This window comes from Prunus persica, chromosome G8 (assembly GCF_000346465.2).
Source record: "Prunus persica cultivar Lovell chromosome G8, Prunus_persica_NCBIv2, whole genome shotgun sequence".
Classification (NCBI taxonomy): Eukaryota; Viridiplantae; Streptophyta; class Magnoliopsida; order Rosales; family Rosaceae; genus Prunus; species Prunus persica.
The window spans coordinates 2,463,790-2,475,306 of NC_034016.1; the positions used below are offsets into that span (position 1 = coordinate 2,463,790).

General features: G+C 36.1%; 1 protein-coding gene across 1 annotated transcript in view; it reads left to right on the forward strand.

The window, feature by feature from the left end:
- LOC18768240 (TMV resistance protein N) overlaps positions 8,829 to 11,517 on the forward strand; it is a 2,891-nt gene continuing 202 nt past the window's right edge. The window contains exons 1-4 of the mRNA XM_007200653.2: positions 8,829 to 9,534; positions 9,678 to 10,779; positions 10,899 to 11,174; positions 11,304 to 11,510. Of these exons, the coding sequence (XP_007200715.2) occupies positions 9,035 to 9,534; positions 9,678 to 10,779; positions 10,899 to 11,174; positions 11,304 to 11,510 (2,085 nt within the window). The 5' untranslated portion in view covers positions 8,829 to 9,034. The remainder of the gene's footprint in view (positions 9,535 to 9,677; positions 10,780 to 10,898; positions 11,175 to 11,303; positions 11,511 to 11,517) is intronic.

Sequence of the window (11,517 nt, forward strand, 5' to 3'; positions counted from 1 at the left end):
CCTGGAATCACACTTCAGTACCTGTTTTGCTTGGCTAAGGGTCACCTGAGGACTATTCTGGTGATTTTGGGACATCAAGATGTCTCTGAAAATTTGTTGAGGTTTTCATATTATGAAAAATCCAAACTCCACTTTCACACCCAAAAAAAAAAAAAAAAAAAAAAAAACTCAAACTCAACTTGGTTCATCTGTTTTGAACCAAATTTGTAACGAGAGAAATCTCGTTTCCTTTGTGAACTGCTTCTTTGAACTGAATTGAAGTCAGAAATCTGAGTTCTGCCTGTTTTGTTTGAAGCTGGATGGCTTTTACAAACCAAATAGCTTGATTGCTTCTCAGTTTGGAGACTTTTGGGACCGTATGATCTTGCTTGATTTTTGTCAGTATGACTGAGAGTTTTTGTCTTGATTGGATTTTTAGCTGTCGTTTATCCAATTCACATCCTCATATATTTATAGGAAATCTGCATGAGTGATGATTCCTTAATATCTGGAGGTTTAGTTATTCTGACAAGAAAAACCCACGTCAAGAGTCAGTTTTGTGATGATCAGTTTTGAGTTTCTTGACAACCAACTCTCCGACTTCTTGTCCATCCCCTTGCAAACTGAATTTGTACTGAGGGACCTTCATGAGTATGGGAAGGAAACTTAGCCTGTTTTTCTAGCATTTAATGGTTATGGGGAGTGGTTTTTGATTTCACCTTTCTACCAACTCCCCCAAATATCCTCAGTCTGTTTCCTGTTGACGTCTTGTCATTAGAATCATGTGGGTATTGAGGGGAAAGACTCCTTCCCTGTATCTGTTGATCTGATTTTGAATTGGTAATCAACGATGATGATCAAACCTTGAACCTTTAGGAAAAAAATCTAGAAGCTGGGTATGAATTAAACAAATTAAATTTGGCTTTTTCAGATTAAATCACAATTTAATGGCAATTAACCTTTATCTTGTGAAGTGTAATTTCGTAATTGGTTTCATTCCATTTTTCTTCTTTCAAAATGGCTTAGGCTGGCTCCCAATTTTGGTAAAACATAGCCCAAACCTGTATCATCAATCTAGCCCAATAGCCAGATAGGCCGGCGCATAGAAATTAGGCCTAAACAAGCGCATTCATGAATTTAATCACAAGAAGCAAAACTCATATTAAGCATGGCGTATACCCTAACATGCATCAAATTACTTAACCAAAAACCTAGATGGTAGCTAAGCTTCAAGATCATTAGTTAAGAAAATAAGCACAATGATTAAATTTTAACAACATGGAAATTCTAATAGCATGACATAACTAAGCTTTGAATAATTAGAAAAGATTTACATTATGTCTTAGTAAAAGAAAATTGGTTACTCATAGTCATGATAACAAAGCAAAAATAAAACATGGAGAAAGAGATAAGAAAAACCCTTAAAGTTTAGAGGCACGATCGTTCTTCCTTACTCCACTAGTTAATTCTAAAATTTCTCCCATCTCCCCGTCTAAAAAAAGAAACCTAAAACTAGTTAGACTGAGCCTAAACAAGTGGCCTTACACGAAGACTTGATTTCCAAGTCAGTTCCTAACTAGAAAATGTAATTAAAACTAATTTTCCTAAAACTTCCAGGAAACTGCATGTGATCCTCTTTGCGAATGCAATTTGAACACATTCCTGACCTCCGAAAATTGCGTACGTCAGTATGTTCTGGATGTCTTCTTTTCAGCCATATTACGTCTACACTATGACCTTAAGACGAATTACGCCCCACACTAGTGCTTATGGTTCACTAGCGTTCGCCTCCCAGGATACAACGACTCCCCTCCTTATGAAAGAAGCACTGCAATTCACAAGGAACTTTGAACCAAAATTATGCAGGAAACTCTCTTTATGCAAACTCTAATGCTCTCTATATATGAAAGTATGTATCTAGAGAATTGATTGAATGAATAAAACTGCAGGAGGATTGCTCTATTTATAGATGATGAAATACCCTTTCCAAAAAGGTATCCCAATCTGAAAAGGCAAACAGTGCATCCTTTGGCCTTGAAGAGTTGTCACCCCAAACAATGTATCCCTTAGTTTGAAGAGTTGTCACCCCCCAATTGAAGATGTCTTTACCCAAGGGTCATGTCTTTAACCCAATGGATTTTATTAATTTCCATTCAAATAGAAAATTAATATTAAAAATAATATTAAATTTCTCACAATCCCCCACATGAATGGAAATTAGTTTCAACAATATGCAAATGATAATGCAGACTTAGAGAGAGTTCCTATTAGAAGAATATGGCATCTGGATAGGTAGCTTTTGGCTTTGAACCTTCCATAGTGAAGTACTATCGGATTTACTTGGCTAATCAGTGAACGTGATGTCTTGAACTGTTCAGCCGTTTGTGTAAACCCAGACAATAATACTCACACAATACCCTTCTAGACATATCTGGTTCGATCGGTTGTGCCCGTTTTGGCCCTGAGCAACTCCTGGCATTCATAAGTGCTTTAGAGAATTTAGCCCTAAAAATTCTCATGGAAACGGCCCTATTTCACACTTATATAGGTGATTTCCTATTGGTAATATCCTCTCATATCTTACTCGGATAATCAAGGTATAGGAATCATTAAAAGCATAGCTTAACCTAAACACATTTCATACAACACTGTATCATCATAGGATATGGGTAGGAGAATATATCTCTGCAGTGTTATTTTTGAGTTATCATAATTTAGTTGTCCCTTTTGAACCTAGATCTTGGGATCTCCAGTCAACTAGGTTGGGTTTCCACTATGACTACTCATTTGACATGGGCTTTAACCCCATTCCCCTCGATGATCTATAAACTTGTTCTCCGTTCAAACCTTTAGTAAATGGATCCGCCAAATTATCTCTTGACTTTATGTAGTCAATGGTAATTATACCACTGGAGAGCAGTTGCTTAACGGTGTTGTGTCTTCGACGTATATGTCGAGACTTGCCGTTGTACATATTGTTTTGTGCCCTTGCAATTGTAGATTGACTATCACAATGTATACATATAGCAGGCACAGGTTTTGGCCAACATGGAATATCTTCTAAGAAATTACGTAGCCATTCAGCTTCCTCACCAGCTTTATCTAATGCTATGAACTCAGATTCCATAGTAGATCTAGCTATAATAGTTTGCTTAGTAGATCTCCATGATATAGCCGCACCTCCAATTGTAAAGACATATCCACTTGTAGAATTGGAGTCTTTTGCATCAGATATCCAATTAGCATCACTATATCCTTCAAGTACAGCTGGATATCTTGTAAAATGCAATCCAACATTTTTGGTGTATCTTAAGTATCTTAGAACTCTGACTATAGCTTTCCAATGATCCCTTCCAGGATTACTAGTGTATCTGCTTAATCTATTAACAGAGTAAGCTATATCAGGCCTTGTGCAATTCGTAAGATACATGAGACTACCAATAATACGAGCATATTCTATTTGTGATACACCATGACCTATATTCTTCACAAGATTAAGACTTGGATCATAAGGAGTTCTTACTGGACTAGTATCATACTTGCTAAACTTCGCAAGTATTTTCTCAATATAATGTGATTGGGATAAAACTAGTCCATCAGATGTTCTAGAAATTTTAATTCCTAGAATCACATCTGCTACTCCCAAATCTTTCATGTCAAAATTTTTGGTCAACATTTTCTTGGTAGATTTAATCATCCCAATATTGCTACCAATAATTAACATATCATCAACATAAAGACAAATAATGACAAAACCATCTTGAGTGCTTTTCATATAAACACATTTATCACACTCATTGATCTTGAAACCATTTGACATTAATGCATTGTCAAATTTCAGATGCCATTGTTTTGGTGCTTGCTTTAACCCGTACAAGGACTTAACAAGCTTACATACTTTCTTTTCTTGTCCAGGAACAATAAACCCTTCAGGTTGTTCCATATAAATTTCCTCATCTAAATCACCATTTAGAAAGGCCGTTTTCACATCCATTTGATGTATCTCAAGATTATGCAATGCTGCAATTGCAATTAACATTCTTATTGATGTTATTCTCGTAACTGGTGAATATGTGTCAAAATAATCCAATCCTTCTTTTTGTTTATAACCTTTGACAACAAGCCTTGCCTTATATTTGTCAATTGATCCATCAGCTTTCATCTTTTTCTTAAAAATCCATTTATAACCCAATGGTTTATTTCCAGGAGGAAGATCCACAAGTTCCCAAGTGTGATTCTGCATGATGGATTCAACTTCGGCATTAATAGCCTCTTTCCATAAAAGAGCTTCAGGAGAAGTCATGGCTTCTTTGTAAGTTTGAGGCTCATTTTCTAACAAATAAGTTAGAAACTCAGGACCAAAGGATTTGGTTGTCTTAGCTCTCTTACTACGCCTGGGTTCATGTCCAGGTTCTGGTTCTGCAGTCTCTTGGTCTATATTTTCTTGATGACTTTCTTGGTTATCGCTATTAACAGTATCTAAGGTTCTTTTAAGTGTATTTCTTTCTTGTGCATCCTTATAAGGAAATACATTTTCAAAGAAAGATACATTCCTTGATTCAATAATCGTATTCACATGTACATCTAATATATCAGATTTGTGTACAAGGAAACGATATGCACTACTGTTAATGGCATAACCGATAAATATACAGTCAATAGTTTTGGGTCCTATCTTAACCTTTTTAGGGGTTGGAACCGCAACTTTAGCTAGACACCCCCACACTTTCAAGTATGTATAGGAAGGCTTGTGACCTTTCCATAACTCATAAGGTGTTTTGTCTAACTTTTTATGTGGCAATTTGTTGAGAATGTAATTAGCAGAAAGTAAAGCTTCCCCCCACAAATTCTGGGGTGCTCCAGAACTTACTAGCAACGCATTCATCATTTCTTTTAAAGTACGATTTTTACGTTCAGCAATACCATTTTGCTGAGGTGAGTATGGGGCAGTTGTTTGGTGAATAATTCCGTGTTGGGAACAAAACTCACCAAAAGGTGATTCATATTCACCACCTCTATCACTTCTTAATTTCTTTATTTTCCTGCTAAGTTGATTCTCAACTTCACTTTTATAATGTTTGAACATTTCTATGGCCTCATCTTTGCTTCTTAGCAAATATACTTGACAATATCTTGTACAATCATCAATAAAAGTAATAAAATACTTTTTACCACCTCTAGTTTGTACAAATTTCAAGTCACAAATATCACTGTGAATTAATTCTAGAGGTTCTGTACTTCTTTCTATAGACTGGAATGATGATCTAGTTAGTTTTGCTTCAACACAGGTTTCACATTTATTATGGAAATCAATATGAAACTTAGGTATTAGTTCCATGTTAATTAATTGACGCAATTTGTCATAATTAACATGCCCTAATCTTCCATGCCACAAATCAGATAACTCAAGCATATAAGCAGAACTAACTTTATTATTATTAACTTTGTGTACAACAGTCATTACATTCATCTTGAAGAGTCCATCAGTAAGGTACCCTTTCCCCACATACATTCCATTCTTTGTAAGTACAAACTTATCAGACTCAAAGACTAGTTTGAACCCATTCTTGCTAAGCAGTGATCCAGAAACCAAGTTCTTCCGGATCTCAGGGACGTGAAGTACATTATTGAGAGTGACTTCCTTTCCAGATGTCATCTTTAGAACTATTTTCCCTTGGCCATGAATTTTGGAGGTGGAGGAGTTTCCCATGAATAAAGGCTCTCCTTGATCATTTGCTGCATAGGTAGAAAACATCTTCCTTTCAGAACATATGTGGCGTGTAGCTCCAGTATCCACCCACCATTCCTTGGTGTTGCCCACCAAGTTCACTTCAGACACAACTGCAGAAAGATTAATATCTGACAAGTCAGTTGAAAGCTTGTCTTCTTCAGTCATGTGTGCCTCAGTCTTGCCCTTTTTCTTTTGGTTGCCTTGTCCATTTCTACTTCGGCAATCCACAGCTCGATGGCCTTGCTTGTTGCAATTGAAACACTTTCCCTTAAACTCCTTGGATTTCTTGGAGTTCCCTTGACTTGAGCCTTCTCCAGAGTGCTTCCTCTTCTTGTTATTTCTTGACTCTTTTTCCACTATGTTAGCCTTAGCTTCCATTATGGATCCAGACTTTTTGTCAGCACGGCGATTGTCCTCTTCGATCCTTAGCCTTACTATCAAATCCTCAAGTCCCATCTCCTTACGCTTATGCTTAAGGTAGTTTTTGAAATCCTTCCAAGAGGGTGGTAATTTTTCAATGACAGCAGCCACTTGAAAAGACTCACTCAATTCCATCTTTTCTGCATGTATCTCATGTAGAATGAGTTGCAGTTCTTGGACTTGACTTATGACAGTCTTGGAGTCTACCATCTTGTAGTCAAGAAACCGACCGACAATGAATTTCTTCATTCCTGCATCTTCGGTCCGATATTTCTTATCTAGTGACTCCCATAAAGCCTTGGCCGTCTGAATTGGACAATACACATTGTATAGTGCATCACTTAAACCATTTAGGATGTAGTTCCTGCAAAGGAAATCCGACTGGTTCCATGCATCAGAAGCAGCCACTGTTTCTATTGTATCACCAGGTCCAGGAGGATCTGCTTTCAGGATATGAGCCAAATTCAATGTGGTGATGTAGAACAACATCTTTTGTTGCCATCTCTTAAAATCCATCCCATTAAATTTTTCAGGCTTCTCTGCATGATTATGGGATGAAGGCAACACTACAGCAGGTGCACTTGTCTTCACAGAAGGACCCACTTTCTGTATCTCATTCGACATTTTCCTTAATTGAGTGAACAATCTCAATGTCAATAAACAAATATATGGTAGTCTTTAATAGATAAATAATGAATCACAATAGTGTGTTACAACAAAACACACAGAAATTAATAATACAATACCGATAAGAAGTATAGCAAACGCAATATGCAATTTATTCAAGATAACAGTAATACAAAATGCTATATTTCACAGATACAGTGAATTTAATGTATGTAGATAAATATAATCAGAATTTATAAACAGAATAATAAAAAATGATGCCAAACAGAAAATAGAATCCAAATAAATAAATAAAAACGATGCTGTATATTTAGACTTTGTCTAACAAAAGAAACAGAAGGCAATCAGTGTTTGTGGCAATCTTTATTGAATGGTCCTGATTATTATAACTTAGCTTTGGTTAACTTCGAATTGTATAAAACAAAGGAAACTAACAGGAAACCAATTCAATAGAATAAACAACTAATAAAAAGATGTTTTGCTGTTTGTACCAAAATCAAACCTTTTGCAGCGTTAACAATTAAATGCACAAACACAGATTAATGTATATAGCAATTAACACATATACTAATTCGTCTTAAGATTGTAGGAAAAAATAGTGCTAAATTGCTATAAAATAAACAAATAAACACTGCAAACAAAACAAATTTTTACAACAGTAGTATGTAATTAAAAGAACCTTAATTGAGTCGAGGCAAGTGTTGGACACTCTGACCTTAAGACGAATTACGCCCCACACTGGTGCTTATGGTTCACTAGCGTTCGCCTCCCAGGATACAACGACTCCCCTCCTTATGAAAGAAGCACTGCAATTCACAAGGAACTTTGAACCAAAATTATGCAGGAAACTTTCATATATATCTAGAGAATTGATTGAATGAATAAAACTGCAGGAGGATTGCTCTATTTATAGATGATGAAATACCCTTTCCAAAAAGGTATCCCAATCTGAAAAGGCAAACAGTGCATCCTTTGGCCTTGAAGAGTTGTCACCCCAAACAATGAAGATGTCTTTACCCAAGGGTCATGTCTTTAACCCAATGGATTTTATTAATTTCCATTCAAATAGAAAATTAATATTAAAAATAATATTAAATTTCTCACACATTTGTCTTCTCTAAATTTGCATTTCCTTTTCTTATATTGAGAACCATCCCAAACATGCAGGATGTCTTTTGTCATTAGCCCTTATTTCTTTTACCGAACTCCATACTTTGGTAGGTAGTCAATACCCTTATTATATGCGAATAATAAATTTCAAAGATACTTTACACTTTAAAGGTTATTTAGATAAAGCGATTTCAACTCTAGAAGATATTATAAAGTTTAATTGTTTGTTTAAACTATTTAATTGGATAGTTACTTTAATACTTGTATGCTTACACACACACACACAAAACGTGTTGGAGTTATAGTTGGAGTCCCACACAATTTTAGTAGGGAGCTTCACAAATAAAAACCCTCTAAACAGGTTTTTTTTTTTTCGGTTTGAATGTTTCATATTTTGAGCTCTCTCTCTCTCTCTATGTTTTATTGATTAATAATACATTTTTTATAACTTTAATTCAGTGATGAAACCATGAAAGAAAGAAAACTCTAACTATTTCATTAATAAGAAGGAATCAATACAAACAAACAATCAATGATGAAACATTGTTGTACTATACACTCTGGTCGTACCAAAACAATTTCCGCACAAAACAGGGCCAAAATACATGGAAGAAGAAACGAGGGAATACCCAAGAAAGAGCTGAACACGTCTAATGACAAAAAGGTTAAGAGGAAAAACATGAAATATACTGCCAAAGTGAAATGACCAAGACCAACAAAATGAATGAAATTTCAAGGCAAAAGTGTCTAGTCCAAGCAAGTTCCCAACTTTCGTTTTATTTTCTAGGGAGGAAGATATTTACATGACATCTTGAAGCTGTCCACTTTAGTAAGGAATCAAATCAATACGAACAAACACTTTAGTAAGGAAATCCACGTCACCCCACTATAGAAAGGAAATAATGAGAAAGGACAAGTGTTTTCCACTTGGTGGGATGCGTTCTCTTTCTTCTCACAAAAGTGATTGTGTCCAGCTTACTGATGCCGAGGGAATTGAACACATAATTGCTGAGTTAATGGCTTGACTTGAGTTTTAAGTAATTGCATTAATACTTACCTGCGTAGCTTCCTGGAACCTCTATCTGTACTGATTTTTCTTTTCTTTCTAATCATTCTAGTTCCACAATCCCGTGCTCAGAGAAGATTTCTTGAAACCACTACTTTCCAATGGCATCGAGCAGCCAAAGGGCCTTCACTTCAGCTACTGCAGTTTGTTCATGGAAATACGAAGTGTTTTTGAGTTTCAGGGGTGAAGACACTCGCAGGGGTTTTACAGACTATTTATACAAACAGTTGGACTGGCGAGGAATTAGAACTTTCAGGGATGATCCAGATCTTCAAAGAGGGGCAGATATCAATCCGGAGCTTCTGACCGCGATTGAACAATCAAGGTTTGCAATCATAGTTCTTTCAACAAACTATGCTTCGTCAAGTTGGTGTTTGCGTGAACTAACCCATATTGTTCAGTCCATGAAAGAGAAGGAGAGAATTTTCCCAATCTTTTATGATGTGGATCCCTCTGATGTACGACATCAACGGGGGAGTTTTGGGACAGCCCTCGTTAACCATGAAAGGAATTGTGGTGAAGACAGAGAGGAGGTGCTTGAGTGGAGAAATGCTTTAAAAAAAGTTGCTAATCTCGCTGGGTGGAATTCAAAGGATTATAGGTAAGCAAGCATGAAGCAACAACTGACACATAGCTAATAAGACCAAATCTTGAATATTGCATTTCAGTTTTGCCATGCACTTTATCTACGATATATTCATATAACCTCATCTGATGATTTTTTTCTTCTTCTTTTACTTCTAGGTATGATACAGAGCTTATCACAAAAATTGTTGATGCAGTGTGGGATAAAGTGCATCACACATTTTCATTGTTAGATTCCTCAGACATATTAGTCGGACTTGATACTAAACTAAAGGAAATAGATCTGCATTTAGATACAAGCGCAAATGATGTGCGCTTTGTGGGGATATGGGGGATGGGCGGAATGGGTAAGACAACCCTAGCTAGATTAGTTCATGAGACAATTTCTCATAGTTTTGAAGGTAGCAGCTTTCTTGCAAATGTCAGAGAGGTTTATGCAACACATGGTCTAGTTCCTTTACAGAAACAGCTTCTTTCCAATATCTTGGGGGAAACAAATATACAAGTTTATGATGCTTATAGTGGATTTACTATGATAAAGAGGTGTCTATGTAATAAAAAGGTTCTTCTCATTCTTGATGATGTGGATCAATCAGACCAACTGGAAATGTTGATCAGAGAAAAAGACTGCTTTGGTTTGGGAAGTAGAATCATCATTACAACTAGAGATGAACGTTTGTTCGTCGATCATGGGATAGAGAAAGTATATAAGGTCATGCCATTAACCCAAGACGAAGCTCTTTATCTCTTTAGTAGGAAGGCCTTTAGAAAAGATGACCTTGAAGAAGATTATCTAGAACTGTCTAAAAATTTCATAAACTACGCAGGAGGTCTTCCATTAGCTCTTAAAACTTTGGGGTCTTTTTTGTATAAAAGAAGTCGAGATGAATGGAAGAGTGCACTAGATAAACTGAAGCAAGCTCCTGACAGAAAAATTTTTCAAATTTTGAAAATAAGCTATGATGGACTAGAGGAGATGCAGAAGAAAATTTTTCTTGATGTTGCATGTTTCCATAAGCTTTATGACAAGGAAGAAGTGATTGAAATACTAGACAGTTGTGGTTTTGTTGGCACTCGTATTGTGATACATGTTCTTATTGAGAAATCTCTCTTGTCTATTTCAAACACGCATCTGTCCATTCATGATTTGATACAAGAAATGGCATGGGAGATTGTTCGTCAAGAGTCTTTTGACGAGCCAGGTGGTCGCAGTCGCTTGTGGCTTCACAGTGACATCATTCATGTACTCACGAACAATACGGTAAGAAGTTGCACAAAAAATAAAATACCAAAACATTGGATAACATACTATAATTCCATTAATAACGATAAGAGAGACTTGATTATGACACTAACTTTTCTTTTATTCCTATGTACAAGGGAACGGAAGCCATTGAAAGCATAGTCCTATGCTTGCGTGAATTTGAAGCGGCACACTGGAATCCTGAAGCATTCTCTAAGATGTGTAAACTAAAGTTGCTCAAGATTAATAATTTGAGCCTTTCTTTGGGCCCAAAGTATCTTCCCAATTCCTTAAGGTTTCTGGAGTGGAGTTGGTATCCCTCCAAATGTCTGCCCCCAAGTTTTCAACCTAATGAACTTGCTCAACTTAGTCTGCAGCAGAGCAAAATTGATCACCTTTGGAATGGAATAAAGGTAGACCTTTGTAGAGCTAGTTCTTTTCAATTTCAATAAATTTTGCAAGGTTCTTGGAAGTTATTATTATTATTTTTTTGTCTGAGTTCTTGGAAGTTAATTAATCTACCATTTTCATGTTTTGTACAGTACATGGTGAAGTTGAAATCTATTGATCTTAGTTACTCCGAGAACTTGACAAGGACCCCAGATTTCACAGGTACTCAGAACCTTGAGAGGCTGGTTTTTGAAGGTTGTACTAATCTTGTTAAGATTCATCCATCCATTGCCTCTCTCAAAAGACTAAGAGTTTTGAATTTTAAAAACTGTAAAAGCATTAAGAGTCTCCCAAGTGAAGTAGAAC